Raw genomic sequence first — 20326 nt, forward strand, 5'->3', positions numbered from 1 at the left:
CCTCACTTTAATGAAAGTGAATAATAAAATACCAAAACAAGGATGACTGTGTAGGGAATTTTTAAGAATTTATTGCCAGTTGCCTCTTTATAAAAAGTCATTTTATGCTTACAAAACTAAGGCATGCATAGAATGCTATGTCCTTTATATTCTGAAAACCACTGTTTACAGTGTGGCGTACCTCCCCGCCATGTCCCCCTCAGCACGGTATTCTCTGTGTTTTGACTCTGAAGGAAGGAGGGTGGTGTGCGGCATGCGGCAGCTGACAGTGAAATGTTGGTCACTGGAGATCCTCTCCTCCAAGGAAGATGGAGATGGAGGCCCTGACATCTGAGAGGCAGTCCATCCTTCTGCTGCTCATTGAGGCTCTGGGCATCAGAAGAGATGGTTGTCTGCACCTTTTAAAATTCTGAGCTGTTCGTTTTCCAGCACTTTAGAAACTGGGTGGGAAAAGCTCATCTGATTGTATTTTCAAACTTCAAAACACATTTTTTTCATTGGCATTTTAAAGGGATTTCATAAAAATTAAAGAATGATTTAAGTTTATACTTGGAGACATCAGTTTATTTGCAAGCCTCTTGTTTTTACTCTTGATTTCCTGTTTCCCATTAAAAAATATTAAAAAGTTACATTTGGGAAAGCATTATTCTTGCTATTCTGGGCTTTCCAGCTTTCTCTCAAGCACAGCTTTTTGAGGGGTTAAGATCAATATAGTAGAAAGATAAAGTAGCAGATGGAGGGGGAAGGAGGGCTGTTCATTACAGAATAAGAGAGCTACTACTTAGAGCTCCATAAACTTTAAGAAATCTCTAGCATCCTTTGGGACAGAAAGAACACAATTAGAATACTTGTCACTCTAACAATAGTTGGTCCAACCAACAGCCACCCAGCCAGGGCGAGCCTCCGACACACTAGCATTTACCGAGGGCCTTTGCCTGCTTGGCATGCGCTTCCACCAGCTTATCCAGTCTCCATGCTTCAGGGGTCTGCGCAAATGTCATCTTCTCAGTGAGTCCATTTGTTACCTAGAGCTGCATGTCAAACTACCTCAGAACTTGGTGGTTTAAAACAACAAACATTATCTCACACGGCTGCTGAGTCAGGAATCTGGGAATGACTCAGCAGGGTGGTTTTGGCTCAAGATTTCAATCAAGGTGTCAGTCGAGGCCCTGGCTGGTGTGTGCAGTTGGTTGAGCATTGTCCTGTGCACCAAAAGGTTGCCGGTGTGATTCCAGTCAGGGTACATGCCCAGGTTTTGGGTTTGGCCTCCAGTAGTGGGTGTGCAGGAGGCAGCTGATCGATGCTTCTCTCTCATTGATGTTTCTCTCTCTCTCTCTCTCTCTCTCTATCCCTCTGTCTTCTTCTCCCTCTTAAATCAATAAAAACATGTTTGAAATAAAGCTGTCAGTTGAGACAATCATCTGAAGGAAGGACTGATTGGGAGCAGAGGACCCCCTTCCAAGACAGTTCCCTCACATGGCTGTTGGCAGAGGCCGCAGTTCCCCACTGGCTGGTGGGAAGCTTCAGTCCTTGGAGACAGCAGCCTTTCCAAAGCCCTACTTGAGTGTCCTCGACGCTTTCCCCAGAGCACTGATCCAAGAAAGCAAGGCAGGAGCCGCAGTGTCTTTCACAGCCTGTCATCAGGAGACACGCTCTGTCGTTGGTGCAATACTCTCAGACACAGGTCAGCCCGCTCAGCCGGGAGGGACTGCACAGTCAGGAGTGCCTGGAGGCGGAGGTCCCAGGGCCTTCTGGAGGTGGGCGACCACAGTATTGGAGCCTTGATGAGTATCACCCTGTCTCCTGGTCTGTTTTTCCGTAGAACTTATTCCTACCTAACATGTATTACTCATTTTATTTACTCACTAAACATTACTTTGTGAGAGCAGGATTTTTGCTAGCTTTATTCATTGCTGTATTCCCATACACTTGAGTCAAAGCTCAAATATATTTTGAATGTCTGAATGCATAATCACGTGGTTCAAAGGTTAAAATTGGGAGGATGGGGTTGGAAATGACATAGACTCTGATCCGATTAGGAAAAGTCTTTACCAGCTGGGCTACAAGGGGACACTGTCTCTATCATCGGAGTTATGAATACAAGGGCTGGATGACCTCAGGTGGGTTTGTTATAGAGGAACACGAGATGGTTACTTGGATTTGTTAATATTTGCGGGCCTTTCTATGTTTTCTATTACCCTATCTTTCAAAAAGCTTTTTTTTGCTTGTGAATACACATGTATTTTTAAAATTCAAATAATGCCAAAGGTGGAAAAAAGAAAACAAATCACTCAGAGTACAACATAACCACCATCTATCCACCTTATACCTAATGCTTTTTACATACATGTACACATAAGTGTGTAAGGACACATACATTCACACACAAAATACTCATGAAATGAAGGCTGCAAAATCATGATACATAGTCAAGATTTCCCAGTAAATATGGTTAACTTTTAAAAAAACAGTTCCTTTTATAAAAATTACTCATGCTTACTTTAAAACCAAAACAAATTTAGGAAGTTCAAAGAAGAATGTAAAAGTCATGTGAAAACTTGCCAAACCATGAGAGCCACAATGAAAATGTTGGTACATATCCTTCCAGACATACAGTCTGAAAAAGAATTAAAACACAAAGAAAACCAGAAAAGCCTGTGTGATTTTTTTTTTTAGGTTTTACCAACTGCCAGAAGCACCTTTTAAACCCCAGGAGTTACACTTCTCAACAAAGGCCCACGTGAGAAGAAAAGAAACCAATTATGAATGAATGTCCTGCGGATTCGCGAACCCCCAGGGGCGGGCAGGGCAGGCACCTTACCATCAAGCGGCAAGCTGACTCGGTCGGGGCTGCTCTCCCGGTCTCCGGTGCCCATTGTGAGCTCACCTGCTCCGAGGCTGGAATGCCCTGCTGGCCCAGCAGCCCGGACGGTAGCTCACAGTGCTTTCTGCTTACCCTTCAGCGCTTACCTTTCCCCTTCTGCAGGGGCTCCAGCCTCTCGGCCTCACTGGGAGCAGCAGTCACTGGAGCAGAGTGGCAGCCGATGTCAGGTGCTCCCCTGGGCTTCCTGCCCTCGGCCATCCCGGCGTCTCAGGCCCCGTGCCCTGGTGGCTCTGCAGCCCCTTCAGGAAAGGCACCCGACTCCTGCTTTCACAAAACAATGAAAACAAAGATGCTAATTAGTTCGTTTAATTGTTGTTCCATGTTTTAATGTTTCCAGATGAACCAAAAACTGTTGAGGAGCCATGAAAAAATCTTTTACTTTATCATCTTCTAAGAAATCCTATTCAGCCAACACCACGCAAGTGTTCCCGTGTAGACCAGGGGGCCGTGTGGCTGGCTCTGCCGCACCTCTGCGGAGCGGGGCCTGTTTACACACTGGCCCTGCTCTGCCTCCGGGAAGTACATGCAGTTCAGCTGTGTGACTCGGCAAGTAGCACACACGTGGCCGAAGCAGCTGGGCGTGTGGCAGCTCTTTCAGCCGAGTCGTGCAGAAAACAGGAAGAGCAAACTGTCCCCAGGACCTGCAGTTTTCTGTTACATGAAATCACCCACAACTGAGACCTGTACATCACACACTGCAGTATGAACAAAAACAACCAACACAAGCATTGTTTTACCAAGTCACAATTTAAAGCCAATTTAATTCTAGGGCACACCCTGGTCCCAGTATTTGATTTTTAAAACTGATGTTAAGGGCATTTCAATTTAGATATCAGCTCTGACCGTAACAGATGCTGTTTTATGCAAAGCTTTTATGTCACAATAAAATAGTTATGAAATGGCAATAACAAGTCTTTTCCCCTTAGCTTTAGATTGCATCCTATTCCTCTAAAAGTACAGTGGTCGGCAAATGGCGGCTCACGAGCCACATGTGCTCTTTGGCCCCTTGAGTGTGGCTCTTCCACAAACTACCACGGCCTGGGCGAGTCTATTTTGAAGAAGTGGCGTTACAAAAAGCTTAAGTTTAAAAAATTTGGCTCTCAAAAGAAATTTCAATCGTTGTCCTGTTGACATTTGGCTCTGTTGACGAAGGAGTTTGCCGACCACTGCTCTAAAATATTTCACATAGTACACGTTTACTTTTTTCTTTTTTTTCTTTTTTAAATATATTTTATTGATATTTTACAGAGAGGAAGGGAGAGGGATAGAGAGCTAGAAACATCGATGAGAGAGAAACATCGATCAGCTACCTCCTGCACACCCCCCACTGGGGATGTGCCCGCAACCACAGTACATGCCCTTGACCGGAATCGAACCTGGGACCCTTGAGTCCACAGGCCGACGCTCTATCCACTGAGCCAAACCGGTTTCGGCACTTTTTTCTTGTTTATGTTCCCTAATGTTCATGGTCTATCTATTACCCTATGTTCTTCCCTAAAATGAACTGCCTTCCTATTCAACTTTCCGAACTCCGCCCATGGCCTCCACGTGGCCCCCGCTCTGGCCGGGACGCCGCAGCCCTGCCCAGCTTCTCTGCCAAGTCCTAGTCCTTGGCTCTGTGGGTCACGTGTGCTGCCAGAACGCACTCTCTAGAGGCAGGTGAGGAGTGTTTTCACATCCGTGCCCTCCAAGGAACCGAAGAAAATGTTGATGCAAAGTAGGAAATGTTGATGCAAAGTAGGAGCTTTAGAAATATGCCGATTCAGCCCTAACCTGTTTGGCTCAGTCACACTACAGGGGTCCTCAAACTTTTTAAGCAGGGGGCCAGTTCACTGTCCCTCAGACCGTTGGAGGGCCGGACTATAGTTTAAAAAAAAACTATGAACAAATTCCTATGCGCACTGCGGGCCCGGGACGCGTCGGCTGCTAAGCAGGACAGGCAGCGGCACCCGGCGGGCTGGATCCATGTCCTCGGCGGGCTGCATGTGGCCCGCGGGCCATAGTTTGAGGACCCCTGGAGAGCGTCGGCCTGCAGACTGTAGGGTCCCAGGTTCCATTCGGGCCACAGGCATGCACCTTGGTTGTGGCCACATCCCAAGTGGGGAGTGTGCAGGAGGCGGCTGATCGATGTTTCTCTCTCATTGATGTTTCTAGCTCTCTCTCCCTCTCCCTTCCTCTGTGAAAAATCAATAAAATATATTAAAAAAAAAAAAAAGAAATACGTCGATTAAGTAATCCTCAGAGGGGGACAAAGAGTTCATCTCCAGGGCTGACTAAGGAACGGTCCGGGGAACGCGCTGGCTCGTCCACTGAGACATCGGGTGGATGGAGGAACCACCGCTGCCGGCTCAGGGGAGGCCGGAGAGCGGGGCGCCCACAGGACGCCCAGGAGGAGCCCGGTCACACAGCAGCCGGTGGCGGGCAGTCACGCCCCAGGCCAGTGTCTCCGCAGACCGATTGCCGTCAATCAGGGACTAACTCCGCCAAGCCCGCCGCGTGTCTATCGTTTTACTTTTCTTCCCTTTATTTAAGAGGTAGTGATAGTCTTAACCTTCCTCTTCATCAGACGTCTGATCCCTTGCACAGCTTTGGGTCCCTGAGCCGGAACATGGAGTTTTACTCCATCAACGACATGCCGGTCGTGGTGCAGTGCCTTCGGCAGCTCCTCTGAGGAACGGGAACCCACGCAGCCTCCGGGAGGGCCGGTCCTTGGGCGGAAGGCACAGCGCACCTCCGGGCACGGCCAACGGCAGCGTTCGCTCAGCTCCCTCCGGGGCCCACGAGCACGGCCCGCGGAGCCACAGCCCCCGCTGCCGCCGCCGCCGCCATCTTTAGCTTGAGGGCCCTCGGCGACCTGAGTCGCGACCCCGAAAAATCATTTTACTTCCCATCCAGTCTCCCGCCTGCCTGGTCTACACCAAGGGGCTTCCTGGGACCCACTTACATCTCCTCCTTGGATGGTAATGTATACAACGGGGCGAAAAGCCGCCATTCTCCGGGATATACGTTGAGATTCTGCTTCTAGGCAACGGTCAACGGTTTGGCTCAGATAAACTCACAAAAATGCTATGCAGATTGGAATGTTTTGGTAAGTTAACAGGTGCTGATCACAGGTCTCCTTCCCTCAGCGCCCAGAGGGGGCGCAGGAAACCTTCCCCGACAAGGACCCAGGATAGCCCCGTCCCAGCCTGCCCTGCGCTAACCTTCCGGAAGGAGGAGGGCCAGGCCCCGCCCATGCTGGGGAAGGCCTGGCTAGGATTGGCGGTGCCGCCACGCTCTGCAAGGCCCTGGCTTCCGGTCCCGCGGCCCCGCCTCCACTGCCGCCCTGGAGCCGCCCTGGGACCCCGCCCACGCGAAAAGGGGAGGAGCCTTGCGCGTAGGGCTCCACTGGCGTCGGCCATCCGTCGCCGGCTTGAACGCCAGGGGCCGAGGGTCACGTGGGGCGGGCGTGGGGGCGTGGCACCCGGAAGCGGCCTCCGGATCACCCGATCACCGCCACCGCAGCCCGGACGGACCCCCGTGCCTCCGCTGGGTGCCACCCGCCCTGCCCCGCGCTGGCTGCCACCCCCGCGCCCCCCGCCACCCCGGCGCCGCCCGCCATGGGCGAGGAAGACTACTACCTGGAGCTGTGCGAGCGGCCGGTGCACTTCGAGAAGGCGAACCCCGTCAACTGCGTCTTCTTCGACGAGGCCAACAAACAGGTGGGAGCCGGCCCGCACCCTCCTCCCAGCACGGCCTCGACCCCGGGGCCAAGGTCGCCCGCGCGCCCGGCTGGGTGCCAGGACCAGCCGGGCCTCCGCCAGCGCCGTCCTGTCCCGGGCCCGGGACCAGCCTCCTCCGGCCGGGCTCGCTTCCCCGCGGGGGCACCCGGGAGCACCGAGCGCGCTCCCCCAGCGCCCTTGGGCCGGGAGTCGGCTGCCAGCAGGCCCGCCTGTCCCGCGCCTGAGAACTCGGTTATCCTCGGAATTTTGGGGGGGAGCAGTGGGGAGCAGAGCAGGGCTGCTTACGCGGCGCTCCCAAACTGGATTAGAACTTGGGGCCCCGGGGCCGGGTCCCGTCTGCGCAGTTTGGGATGGCAACCCTTTTGGTGTCTCCCCTCGTTTCTTAAAATTCATGTGAACACCTACTGTAGCATCCCAGATCGGTGTGCGCGCCGTTGGTTAGCTGAACCGGGGGCCGGGGGTAGCAGGAATGTTCACTCGTGGGTTGGTATAGTGTCCACACCGTTCACGTTGCTTCTCTTCCCACTCAGGTTTTTGCTGTGCGATCTGGCGGAGCCACTGGGGTGGTGGTTAAAGGCCCGGATGACAGGAATCCCATCTCATTTAGGTAACAGTATTAACATTTGCAGAATAAGTTGGACATGTCAATGGCCTTGTTCTGCTTCTCATTCAGGAGGTGGTTTTAACATTTTGTCCTCTGCCTCCCTAAAGAGCTCTGAAGTCCGTGTGTGCCAACCTGTGCCCGTAGGGAGAGGACGGGGACACCTGTGTGCAGTCCTGGGCTCGTCCCCCTGCAATGTGTGGAGTAGTTCTGCTTGACTTGGGAACCAGATCCTCCCAAGTAGGGCACCCACTTCCTGGCACTTGAAGTTAGCAAGTCATTGCGCCGTTGGTGTGCTGGTTCCCTTTCCTGACGGAGGACCTTCGTTCCTCCGGGTCTTTGCAGAGCGTTTGGAAGGTGCAGGGGTTCCTGGGTCAGGGTTTTTCAGGTAAAAATGTGATAAGAAAACCCTGGCTTCGACTGAGCTTCAGGTGACTGGCTGACCCAGGTTATGCAAGGTGAGCCGGTGTAATTATGAACAGCAGCTCCTTTCACTTTCAGATCTCAGTTTTGGTGATGACCTATTAGGATGGTCCCCATAATTCCTGTGATTACAGAGTACAATACATGGTAGGCCCTCGGTTCCGTGGTGACTTAACGTTTTCCTAGCTGGCCTGAACTACAGGAAACCGTTTTTGAAGTAGAAATGAATCACGTGTGCAGTGCCCGTGCTAGGCATCAGGCCTGTGAAGGCTTTGGACCCGCCTGGCGCCCTTTTGCAGAATGCAGAACTGCATCGTGGGAGACAAGTGAGGGGCACATACGGCTTCCTGTGATAAGTGCTGTGCCCAGAGTGTGGACACACAGGAGGTGCAGCATTTATCGTGGGAGTAGGAGGGGGAAGGCCTTAGAGAGGAAGGAGGTAGCCCTTGAACAAAAGTTGAGAGCTGGACCGGACGATTCTAGGTGGGGAAGAGAGGCGGCGGCTTCCCGATGGAGAGACCTCCACGAGCAAAGGCGAGCAAGCACGGGGGTGGGGAACTCCAGGTCTGGGTGACTGCCGATCAGGTGTCCCTGCAGGAAGGGGAGGCAGGGGTGTGGCCATGGGCAGGGGTCAGCTTGAAACTTACCTGTTCTGCTATGAATTAGGGCTTTATCTTGTTACTGAAGATCGGTGAGGTGGGGTGTGGCATGAACCTGTCAGTGTTTGGAAAGACCACACTGACACTAGATTAGTTGGGAGCCTATCCATCAGGGGCACCGCTGGGAGAGGATTGCCGGGGTCTGGGCCAGGCGTGGTGCAGGCCACACGGAGGGCAGTGGAGACTGGTATCACAAAGGCCCTGGGCGTCAAAATGAGAGTGATTTGGGGGCTCAGTAGGGTTTGAGGGGGAAGATACTGAATTTACCCTCTTTTAAAAACATGTTACTTATTGTAAATAGCCTTACTGTGGTATAATTATTAACTGGACATATTTAACGGTCATTGATGAGTTTTGACATGTGTGCACTGTGAAACCATCCCCATAAGAAGAGAATGCGCACACATACCCAGAGCTCCCACGCCCTCTGTGGGCCTCTCTGATTTCCCTTCGTTGGAGTGGTTGTGAGGCTTCTAGGGGGGGGGCTGCTTGAGCCCAGAGGGGAGTGGGTGGGAAAGCTTGGTTCAGAAGCTTTGCTGTCCCAGCGATGGAGAGAAGGCAGTAATCTGTGGACGTGCCTGTGGGCATTGGAATACCTCCGAGATACGGCAGGTTGGTTCCAGGCCACCGCCAAGGAGCATCAGATAAAGTGAGTTGTAATGTTTTTGCTGGTGGAGGTCTTGCCTTCAGTTTGTGAAGATGCAACATCTGTGAAGCGTAACAAAGTGAAGTGCGATAAAACAAGGCATTCCTGTGGGTACCTTGTTCCTACCTGTATTCGTATGAAGTCATTTTCTGGTGCAAGTGCAGGTGAGCGCCCCTTTCCCGTCGCCTGTTACTGCAGCACTGCGAATTTCTCCGCAGCTTGTTGCTCCTGAATTTTGTTTTCTGAAAAGAGGTACTACCGATAGCATCAGAAACATAAGTTTAATTTTACACTAAGATTTGCTGCTTCCTGAATGTTTAATTTTTCTTCTCACAAATGATAGAAGCTAGAGTTCAGTTATTAAATGGAACTCTTAACATACTCTTTTTCCTTACAGAATGGAAGACAAAGGAGAAGTGAAATGCATTAAGTTTTCCTTAGAAAACAAGATACTAGCTGTCCAGAGGACCTCAAAGACTGTGGTAAGACATCCCTCTAAAGATGGCATAAAGAAAGCACTTTACAAGTATATTTGGAAGAGAATGAATTGCAAACTTCCAGTGTTAAAGGAGCCACTTGTTATTTTAAAGTCATGAAAGCTATAACTATGAAGCACTACTGTATTTGAACCTTAGGAGTTCCTGAAGAAAGAAATGTGAATGGATAAATACTGGTGACCTTAGTTTGTCAATTTTGACTTAAATTTTAAAAAAACTATTTTGGAACCTCGGGCATCTTTTGTATGGATTAATAGCTAGAATCAGATTGCGTGAGGTATAATTTTGGCTACTTTGTGAATGGCCCTGTTAAACTGGAGTAACTCCATTAAGTCACGTCTCCTGTCTTTGAATGCTTGATTTAATAGGACCAGGTATTGGAAGTTGGAGCAGTCTGTTGGCATTTTAGCCTTTATAAATATTCATGACCACATTTGCACGTAGAGAAAAAACTGTTGATAAGGAGGCAGCACCCGCATTCCTTCCATCAGTATGAACTGCTAAAATGTTTGGAAAGCCTCTTGTGCAATGTAGAGCAGCACAAGTCTCTGAAATCAACCATTTGAATTAATTTCCAAAATCAGCTTCTACACCCTCACTGAGTATTTGGATTAACCTTTTAAAAACGGAATTGTCAGCCAGCTGCTCTTAAGGAGGCAGAGTGTTCAAAGTGGTCTTTTATCTTTCCTGCCTTTGGGTGCTTGTCAGTCTTCTTCTAATCTCTATCTTTTTCTTTTGTCTGTTGTGTACTAAAGGAGGTTGCTGCCTGATCTAAATTTATCCCTGTGGTTTTTTTTCTAGGAGTTTTCTAATTTTATCCCGGACAGCTCTCAGTTAGAATACACGCAAGAGTGCAAGGTACGGGCCGCCCGCGCCCTTTCCCCGCTGGTGTGTGCTCGGCTGGGGGACTACGCTGGGCGGACGCCGGGTGGCTGATAGCTGAGTCAGATGGGAGGAGAAGGTGCTTGTGCTGAGAGGTGCTGCCTGTGGGCTCCGTGGCCTGGACACGTTGTGAGCCTGTTTCTCATCTGAAGACGGAGTTGGAGGGTTACAGGGATGGTGGGTGGCACTACTCCTGCTGCCCCGCCCTCTCTGGGCGACAGACCTGAGCCGCCTCTTTGGAGGTTTGCAGAAGAGGAGGTTTTTCCTTTATTGGTGATGTTTGCTTCCTCGGTCTGACCTTGCCATGCCCCCTTTCCCCGTTGGTGTAGATCCTAGCCCACGTTCATCAGACTTGCTGGGTGTAATAAACGAGGCTGCAGAAGGCGCAGCTCAGAGGGCACTGTGGCCCCAGAGACTGGCAGGAGCTGCTAGTGGAAGGGGTGGCTCTCGGCATCTCTGTAGGGTGTTTGCTCAATGGAGGTGAGGGTGGCTCCTCAACGAGGAAAGGCACATTGCCAAGTAGCTGCCCCTTCACAGGCCCCCGCTCCTGAGCAGCCACGCGGGCCTCTAGCCTGCCCTCAGGCCCGGCCCTGGTTCACCACGGGGGTCGGGGTGTGGCTCCAGCTGCAAGCCCTCCTGGGTCAACACTCAGTGAGAACCTCTAGGCCTTTATACTTTTCTAACCTGGGTGACCAAGGAGGTCAGCTGGTCCTAAAGGGAGAAGTTGACCACTGTGAGTGCTGGTCAGTTACCTCGCTGCTTTCTCCTCCTGTTCTGCTGACTCAGGTACTCCGTGGGTGTTCCAGGTGAAAATCCGGGATCACGGTATTGAAAAGAAAGTTTGATTTGTTAACATAACTTTCGTTACAGAGCAATACAGAGTATTCTACGTTCTCTTTTTCAGACCAAGAATGCCAACATACTAGGGTTCTGCTGGACCAGTTCCACGGAGATCGTCTTCATCACAGACCAGGGAGTCGAGTTCTACCAGGTACCCGTGCGTCACTGCTGCGGGGCGGTCTGCAGGAGCAGCTGGCAGTTGGTGAATTCAGCACTAAACAGACAGCTTGAGATTCTAGAGCGTTAACCTCTTGACTGGGCTTTTTTCTAACGATAACACATGCTTTTTATGAAACGTTCGAACATTACTAAGATAGAGTATGTGATGGAAAGTAAGTTCCCTATAGTCTGTAGAACACGCCTGTTAGAAAAAGGGCGCGCCGCTCCCCGCCTTGGGGGACACGGCGTTCGGCCGATGCTGCAGGCGGGTGGCTGGTGGGCGCCCGGCCGGGGTTCGTTTGCTCATTTCCACGGTGAGAGGAGGTCGCTGCTGCTGGCTCTGGAGGTGAGGCTCAGAGTGGCGCATGCAGAGGAGGGGCCGCCCAGACGGTGACTGTGGCTAAGCTCACGTTCCCCTCGGTCTGTGCGCCCTAAGCACCAGACCCACGCCTGGAAGCTGTAGCAGCTAAAAATAGCACTTTTCCATCTAAGTTACTGTTTTCACTACTTTTTAACTGACAGCCTGCTGACCCTGGCTGCTCTTGAATGAAGGCTGTCTCGCACTCGCCTCAGGTGTTGCCCGAGAAGCGGAGCCTGAAGCTGCTGAAGAGCCAGAGCCTGAACGTGAACTGGTACCTGCACTGCCCCGAGAGCGCCGTCATCCTGCTCTCCACCACCGTCCTGGGCAGCGTGCTGCAGCCCTTCCACTTCCGGGTGAGCGCAGCCCCTAACGCAGTGTTCCTCTGACCCGGCGTGCCCCCTGCAGTACAAAGGGCAAGCTCCTCCCACACTAACTGTGCCACGTGTGACCCCTCGAGGGCGCCTGTAAGCTCATTCGGGGGGACAGACCAGGAGAGTGTGCGTGCCCTCAGTGACTGTAGGCAGGGAATGCAAACATGAAGGGTCGACACACTTCCTAACCCTTCCTTTCCCCACAGGCTGGCACTATGACAAAGCTGCCCAAGTTTGAGATTGAGTTACCAGCGGCGCCCAAGTCCACTAAACTGAGCCTTTCTGAGCGAGACATTGCCATGGCGACCATGTATGTCTGTCTCCTGAGAGACTTCCTTTTGTCATTGCTTTTAGTGATGCAGCTACTAGAAGTGCGTTACAAAGTCTCAGGGAGCCTTGGGCCAACGAGGACTTCCCTTCCCTGCTAGCGCCTGGGTCCTGCGACCACAGAGCTTAAGAGTGCCGGCTCCTTGGCCTGCGTTTCCGATGTTGCTGGCTTCGAGGTCTGAGGAAAGTCCTCTCGCCATTCTAATCGGATAAAATGAGAACGTTGGACCCATTCACACCCTTCCCTTTGTAATAGGCTTTTTGTTTCTGACAACTGCAAGCACTGTTGTTGGCTGCAGAGTATTCCATGAAGGACTGTTTCATGATGTACTCGACTAGAGCCGCAGACTCAGCATTGAGGATGGAGGGTTTCTCACAGCACACGTGACCCCGTGTCTGTTCTCTGACAGCTACGGGCAGCTGTACGTCCTCTTCCTGCGGCACCACTCACGGGCCTCCAGCAGCATGGGCGCCGAGGTGGTGCTGTATCATCTGCCCCGGTACGTGCTTCACGCTGCTCCTCTCCCGAGGGTACGTGGGAACGGAAGCTTGTCGACCACTTTGTGACCCCTCTGTCCCCACAGAGAAGGCGCCTGTAAGAAGACGCACATCCTGAAGTTGGGCCGGACGGGGAAGTTCGCCCTGAACGTGGTGGACAACCTGGTGGTCGTGCACCATCAGGACACGGAGGTGGGAGCCGTGGGGTCAGGTCTGCGTGGCGCGCGGTTGCTCAAGAGAATGAACAAAGCATTCTGAACACAGACTAGAAAGTGCTTTTTGTGCTAAAAGTTTTTAGACAGAAGAAACAGGGATTCCATATCATTAAGAATAATTAAAAACTATTTCAGAAAATAGCACATGAGGAGAGTGACTTTGGAACCACTTTCTCTCAGCTGTGTTTGCTGCAGACCCTCTGCACGTGTCTTCCTGTAGGTCCTTTGTGAGCAGGGATGAGCATGGCTTGAGGCCGTGTGGCCCAAGAGAAGGCGGTGGGGTGGGTCCTGCTCTTTCTGTGCCATTAGCGGGCATCTCCCAGGCCTCCTGGAGGGGCCAGCACGGCTCTAATCAGTGGGGACTGAAAGATCTTCGGTCGTCCCTTAGCGGGAGCTTGTCAGCCCGTCAGGACTATCTGTGAGGTCGATGGGAATGGGAAAGACAGCTGTAATGTCAGCACATTCTTCCTGAAAGAAGAACTAGGGATGGGTGCAAACACAGACTTTTAAAATATATTTTTATTAACTTCAGAGAGGTAGCGAGAGGGAGAGACATTATCGATTGGTGCCTCTTGCACTCCCCACACTGGGGATCAAGTCCGCAACCTGGGCCTGTGCCCTGATCACGAATTGAACCTCGTTCGACCTCCTGGTTCATAGATGGGCGAGCCACTGAGCCATGCCGGCTGGGCTAAACACAGGCTCTTTAAACGAATCTGAAATAGCAAGATAGGAGGTCATGAAAGGGTTAACCGCCGTGGTCTGCTGGCTTCACAGTCTGTTCTTTTTCTGCACTTTAGACATCAGTAATATTTGATATCAAGTTACGGGGAGAGTTTGATGGCACCGTTACCTTCCATCACCCCGTGCTTCCTGCTCGATCCATTCAGCCCTATCAGATCCCCGTGGCAGGTAAGGCAGTCACCATGTCGGTGGGGGCCACATTCAGGGTGCAGTGAGGCGTCTGCAGAGGGTCCCAGATCAGTTTGCTTTCGTGACGACGTCTTCCGGGCTTGTTCCCGACCTCCCCTTCCTCCTGAATGTCACCGTGGGACGCGGTCACTTCCTCCTCGCGTCGCTAGTCGGACAGTCGCTGCAGCCTGTAGTAGTACATGTTGGGTACTGTGTTGGCCGCACACTTCCATTTTCTTGTAGGTCCTGCTCCTGTGACCAGCCAGTCTCCGGTCCCGTGTAAGCTCTGTATCCTTGACAGGCGCTGGCGCTGTGCAGGGAGCTGCTACCCGCTACCCTCCTGCTTGAGGGAACGATGTTTCAGGAACCGAAGGGGGAGGTTTCCTACAGGAGGGCTGGGCACTGGGCGTAGCCTCAGCCAGCGGGCGGGGGCGGGTTTAGTCGGAGCGGGTTTGCCTTGCGTCTCCATCCTTCGGGCAGAATTTCCTATCGCATGCAGATTCCTCGTCCTGGATTGTCTTCCAGCCTGACATCATCATCAGCGCGAGCCAAGGTGGGTCAGAGGGACGGCCGCCAGGTCAGGGGGAGTGCTTGTTGCCCGTACTTGGGGAGATGCAGCTTGAACACAGCGGGTGCGAGGTTGCCAGGCGTCTCCCGGGCACGCGGTGGTTTGGCTGTCAGTCCTGTGATCAGCACGTCATGCATGGCCTGGACTGGGCTTCAGCTTGTGAGACAAAGCCATCGACGGCTGTGCACTACTTCTGGGCTTTTGTTCTGGTCCGCGTCATACGATGACATCGCTGCCTCTCACACCCAGGTTACCTCTGGAACCTGCAGGTGAAGCTGCAGCCCATCGTCAACCTCCTGCCTGACAAAGGACGCCTGATGGACTTTCTTCTCCAGAGAAAGGAGTGCAAGATGGTCATCCTGGCCGTCTGCTCCCAGAGTAAGGGGGGCTCCTTCCTGTCGTCTGAGTCCAGCCTGTGCTGCCCCACCTTCCCAGGCCTGTCTGCAGCCTGTGGCCCACACTCTTCACTCGAAGGGTGGGTGACTACACCCCGGAGAGGCTGCTAAGTAGAAAAAGGACTTGTAGTGCCTGGCTGGTGTGGCTCCGTGGCTGAGCGTCGACCTATGAGCCAGGAGGTCTCAGTTGGACTCCCTGTTGGGGCCGTCTCCCTCCCTCTGAAACCAATCTCTGTACATGCGTGTGGGGACTCGGGTGGGAAAGACTCAGAGTAAATCGGATGGTTGCAGGGGAGAGCGAACCTGAACCTGCGCACACGTGGGGGTCGGGGCCCCCACCCCTCCTTTTAAAGCAAGCACTTGTCAGAATCCAAATCTCTGCCTCCCTGACATCTACGTTGAGAATCTTCACCGATACGGTCACAGCTACTCTCTTCAGGAGCCAGAAAGGGCCTGTGAGCTCCAGGCTTCAGGTCACTACGCTGGTCCCTCCTCTGGGTGCCCTTAAGGCCCGTGTGTGTGCTGGCCTGGGAGGGAGTGCTTCTGCCCTAGCAGCGTGCGCTGCAGGTGGAGCTAGCTGACCTGTGCACACTGATTCTTCCCAGTGCTGAGCGGGTCCGACAGAGCGGCCCTGCCCGTGGTAGCCACTGTCTTCGACAAGCTCAACCAGGAGTACAAGAGGTACCTGGACGCCGAGCAGAGCTACGCGGTGGTGAGTGACAGGCGCTGTGCTAGAGGCCCCTGTGCCCCCACCTGGTAGTTGTAACTGCAGGCAGGAAACGGCAGTACACTCAGAACCCGGCATCCCATTGGCGGGGCTCCATCTCCCTCAGTGCCTCCACCTCTTCTGTGGTTTAATCTTTTGGATCTTACATGTAGATAGATCCTTGGTCTTCTATTTTATAGATAAAATTGGTCTCGTCTTTGCATTACTTTTTTTATACATGTTTCTACCGAGCCAGAGCCTAGTCTTAGTTAATTAAAAGTAGAATCATTTGCCATGGTTTTTTTCTTCTCCTTCTACGTAACGTTAGTGCACCCTACCTTCTGAAGCCAGAAAGAAAACGGGTTAGGATAAGTGGAATGAATGGTTTCACTTAAAGGACCTAATTAGTCCTAAAGCTGAAAACGGAAGGTTTTAAGCAGTAACAGAAAAGCCAGAACGCCACCCACCTTCAGCGACTCCAGGATAACAGGACTGGCAGGCGCTGCAGTGGCCGTGGCTCCGAGCTGTGGTCCTGGCCTGTCGGACGCGGTTCCGGGAGGTGGGGAGGCTGAGCTCGTCTCGCTCCTTCTCTCGGTCCTGCTGCTCGGTGCTGGGCTGTGGTGGCGGCAGTCTGGTGGCAGTTTCTGTGCGTCCTGCTCTGTGGCTCGTGGCTTCCAAGCGCCGGCTGGCGGAGTGTGGTCCGTCTGCAGCCCTGCCGCGCCTGGCGCTGCTGAGCACTGCGGGCTCTCGGGCACCACCCAGCTTCTGCCGAGGGTCTGCACTGGTCTCGGGCTTTAGAAGTTAGGAGACACGCCCTGGCTGGCTTGGCTCAGTGGATGGAGCATCGGCCTGCAGACTGAAGGGCCCAGGTTCAATTCCGGTCAAGGGCACATGCCCTGGCTGTGGGCTCGATCCCCAGTAGGGGCGACAGGAGGCAGCAATGATTCTCTCTCATCATTGATGTTTCTGTCTCCTTTTCCCTTCCTCTCTGAAATCAATAAAAATATGTTTAAAAAAAAGTGAGGCGATGGAGTCGCATCTCGGAGCTTTCCTAAGCAGGAGTAGGTGGGGAGCCTTACTTACTCCAAGTCTCGGTGTAGACCCCTTACACTAGTGTGTGCTTCCTTACGGCTTCATAAAGCACAGATGCCGTTTCGTTCTTGTTGGGTAACAAGGGCCAGGTGGTCTGGCTGAGAAGATTAGGGAGTTGGTAAGGGGCAAAAACAGGATGATGTCCCTGAGAGAAGACTCCGCTGGAGCCTGTAGTTCCATCCTCCGTGAGCAGGGCTTTGTCGCGATGACCAGCTCTGACTTGTTCTGGGCTCTTCCCAGAGCACAGGAAGTCGGTCCGTCCAGGTTGTGAGCTGTGCCCTGCTCAGGCTTGAGGCTCACAGCATCCAGGAGTCCGTCTTTTCGGATTAACGGCCAACGCCCGTTCCCGGAGGTGGTGACGATGACACCTGTCGTGTGTTGTGCAGGCGGCGGAAGCTGGGCAGAGCCGGTGCAGTCCGCTCCTCCGCAGGCCGGTGCGGACCCAGGCCGTGATCGACCAGTCCGACATGTACACCCACGTGCTGTCGGCGCTTATGGAGAAGAAGGTGCGTGACTGCCATCAGCTGCTCTGGACAAAGGGTCTCGGAACAGATCTGTGGAAGGGACTTGAGGGAAACTAGGACTCAGAATAGCTGGTTATTCTGGGAGGACTCACACTGGTAGTTTGGCCTCATACTCAGGCCTAAACGTGTGCTTGACGAGGGAGAATCTGAGGGGGTTTGTGCAAAAGCAGCCACACAGCCCTGGGCCAGTGTAATAGGGCCAAGGGGAGGAATAAAGGAAGGATTCTGTGTAAGCTCCTTGCAGCTCAGACACTCCTAAGACCACCTTTGCTTCCTCCCAGGAGACGCCCCCCAAGTTTGTGATCGCCATGCTGATGGAGTACATTCGCTCCCTGAACCAGTTTCAGGTTCCAGTGCAGGTACCTCCGGGCAGCGTGGGGTCCTGGTCAGAGGCGCAGGGATATCTAAGACGGCAGCACTGTCCGTCTCCTGACTACGATGCCGTCTGTGCTAAAGGGCCCGCCGTCCTGACTCGGCGTCCGAGCCTTTCATTTCCTGACCTGCCACGTGTGCTGCGTCAGGATGAGCCCTGTCACATGAGGCGGGCTCTTTCCCCCGCACATGGCCCCTTCCCGTGACGGCAGCTCATCGGCTGGAGCAGCTGCAGCCCCGCCACACCTGAGCCCCGTCTCCTTGTCTGCCGTAGCACTACCTGCACGAACTCGTCATCAAGACGCTGGTCCAGCACAACCTCTTCTACACGCTGCACCAGCTCCTGCAGTACCACGTGCTCAGCGACTCCAAGCCTCTGGTGGGTGCCGCCAGGGTTCCTCGGTCATGAACCGCGTCCAGCACCTTGTGCTGAATAGGCTGGAACCTGTCTTTCAGGCATGTCTGCTGTTATCCCTGGAGAGCTTCTACCCTCCTGCTCACCAGCTGTCGCTGGATATGTTGAAGGTAAGGTGCGTCCACGTTTCCGGTGCGTAAGCGTCTGCTGTGCTCGCACTCACTTGGGCTTCTCTCCAGCGACTCTCGACGGCGAATGATGAGATCGTGGAAGTCCTGCTGTCCAAGCACCAGGTGCTGGCCGCCTTGCGGTTCCTCCGGGGCGTGGGGGGCCACGACAGCGTCTCTGCACGCAAGTTCCTCGATGCTGCGAAGCAGACCGAAGACCACATGCTCTTCTACACCATCTTCCGCTTCTTTGAGCAGCGGAACCAGCGTTTACGGGGGAACCCCAGTTTCACACCAGGTGAGAAGGCGCAACCATGAGTAGTCCTGGGCAGCTGCTGGCTCCTGGCAGGACGACTGGCAGCGGGTGTGCCAGGAGGCTTCGGTTAGAACTCCTGAGTTTGGTTTTAAACGGTCACAACAGCCAGCCTCGCCCTTAGCCCGTCATTCATAGTGGGGTGGACTCCGCATGCCCGGGGACCTAAATGATCCGGAACTTGAAGTGTGTGGGGAGGAGAAGCACATGTGGGCCGATTCAGGCCGTCTGAGCCCGCTCAGGTCTGACAGCTGCTCTGGATAGGAGCCGGGGCCTGAGAGTTTAAAGGGGCCTGGGGCTTATTACTGTTTCTGGGTCAGGCAGGAAGCACGGGCCAGTCTCTCTGATGTCCAAAGGCATGAGAACTAAGGGTGGGGAGGAACAGGCAACTATTTCAGGTCTTCTAGCTCGGAGAGGCAGGGGATTGGGACCAGGACAGGTTAGTCTCAGCAGGTGGGGCTGCTGGGGGCTGTGAGGTCCCTGACCAGCCACAGAACTGCTCTAATCCCCTATCCTATGAAATTGGAAGGACAGTCCAGAGCTTAGGAACACAGAGTGCTTTATGGTAGAGAGGAAGTTAGAGCCCGACCCCGGGGAGCAGCATGCTCACCTGCTTCCCTCTGCTCCCCAGGAGAACACTGCGAGGAGCACGTGGCTTTTTTCAAACAGGTCTTTGGAGACCGAGCTCTCATGAGGCCTACGACGTTCTGAAATCACGCGCTAGTTTTTATATATAAAAATGTGTATAAAGTTAATTTATTGCATTAATAAAGCTCTTTAAACTACAAAAGACTATAATAAAGTGTACCCGCGACATCCTCAAATGTTACTAAAAATGCGGTGGGGTTTGTGTGGTGGCTCACTCCTCAGAAAGGAGCAGGCAGCATCGCACGGACTGGCCTTCAGAAGGGCCAGGGAGCCGAGCGCCTCCAGTGTCCATCCGGTGTCAGCCTTCCCTCGCCGAGAGTCGGGTTTCATGCCGGGAGAACTGGAGACACGTCCAGGGCTGCCTCCACGGTTAGTAACACACGTTCCTGAGTGGACAGGCGCGTGGCCAGAGCGGCTGCTGTTCGACCCATCGCCGAGTCTGGCGACGTCCAGTGTTCAGCTTAACCTGGCAGCGCAGCTCCTTCCACCAGGGCACTGCCGGGCCCGCACACACAGCTCCGAGTCCCCAGGCCCCGTGAGGGGCTAGAAATTGAGCTGCTCGCTCTCTGTGCCTCTGCATCGCTGGTGCGTGGCCAGGCTTTTGGCTTTATTTACGGATGGTCCTGGGAAGGAGAAGGAAGCTGTGTCATTTCTAAGGAGGTTTCTCCGTCCATTTCAATGCTTCAACTTGGTCATAAAGCTGTAAGCTGGGTCGGGAACCTTTCTCTGCCAAGGGCCATTTGGAGATTTGTAACATCATTCGTGGGCCATACAAAACTTCAACTTAAAAACTAACATTTAGATGTATATTATTTTTATTTCCGAGAGGGAGGAAGAGTGAGAGAAACATCAATCTACTAGGGATCGAGCCCACAACCCAGGCATGTGCCCTGACTGGGAGTCGAACTGTGGTCTCCTGGTTCATAGGTCGATGCTCAGCCACTGAGCCATGATGGCTGGCTTGGTCAAAGGATTAACTCGCCCCTAACGCCTTGGCAGAGCCAGACCAAATGACTGCACAGGCCTCAGACGGCCCTCGTGCCGGACATTCCCTATCCCTGCTGTCAATCAAGCAAATCCGTCCTGTTCTTTCAACCATGAGTTGTCATGGCAGCCACAGAGCATCCTCAGGACAGATGGAAGTGGGGACGGCAGAGGCCTGCTGCGGGAACACTGAGCTGGGGACACG

At 53.2% G+C, this 20326-nt stretch overlaps 2 protein-coding genes and 1 long non-coding RNA gene across 5 annotated transcripts in view; 1 reads left to right on the forward strand and 2 right to left on the reverse strand.

Moving 5' to 3' along the window:
• Positions 1-54: 54 nt before the first annotated feature.
• On the reverse strand, positions 55-6064 carry LOC308257348. The gene is made up of 3 exons (XR_013961559.1): positions 5829-6064; positions 2971-3145; positions 55-1634 (listed from the first exon to the last, which is right to left on the reverse strand). It is a non-coding gene; the product is annotated as an uncharacterized lncRNA (long non-coding RNA).
• A 182-nt stretch (positions 6065-6246) lies between these two features.
• On the forward strand, positions 6247-19275 carry RMC1 (regulator of MON1-CCZ1). The gene is made up of 20 exons (XM_080686794.1): positions 6247-6585; positions 7137-7213; positions 9333-9417; positions 10234-10290; positions 11219-11305; positions 11887-12027; positions 12252-12355; positions 12783-12872; positions 12957-13062; positions 13886-13997; positions 14241-14285; positions 14497-14550; positions 14815-14943; positions 15566-15672; positions 17145-17264; positions 17564-17641; positions 17929-18033; positions 18111-18179; positions 18249-18474; positions 19121-19275. Exons 1-20 carry the CDS (start codon positions 6484-6486, stop codon positions 19198-19200), a joined length of 1974 nt encoding a protein of 657 aa, XP_080542920.1. The 5' UTR covers positions 6247-6483; the 3' UTR covers positions 19201-19275.
• Positions 19230-20326, reverse strand: part of NPC1 (NPC intracellular cholesterol transporter 1) — a 43386-nt gene continuing 42289 nt past the window's right edge. For all 3 annotated transcript variants that reach the window (XM_080686791.1, XM_080686792.1, XM_080686793.1), the window contains one exon: positions 19230-19760. In XM_080686791.1, coding sequence (XP_080542917.1) covers positions 19681-19760 — 80 coding nt within the window. In that variant the 3' untranslated portion in view covers positions 19230-19680. The remainder of the gene's footprint in view (positions 19761-20326) is intronic.

Source organism: Plecotus auritus (genome assembly GCF_963455305.1).
Source record: "Plecotus auritus genome assembly, chromosome: 8".
NCBI classification, from domain to species: domain Eukaryota; kingdom Metazoa; phylum Chordata; class Mammalia; order Chiroptera; family Vespertilionidae; genus Plecotus; species Plecotus auritus.

Bases quoted from the DNA above. Each gene is read 5' to 3' on its own strand.
- RMC1 (XM_080686794.1), top strand. From the start codon at position 6,484: ATGGGCGAGGAAGACTACTACCTGGAGCTGTGCGAGCGGCCGGTGCAC. The intron at 12,873-12,956 runs GTACGTGCTTCA...CTGTCCCCACAG, and splicing joins GTGCTGTATCATCTGCCCCG to AGAAGGCGCCTGTAAGAAGA. The intron at 14,551-14,814 runs GTGGGTCAGAGG...TCTCACACCCAG, and splicing joins CATCATCAGCGCGAGCCAAG to GTTACCTCTGGAACCTGCAG.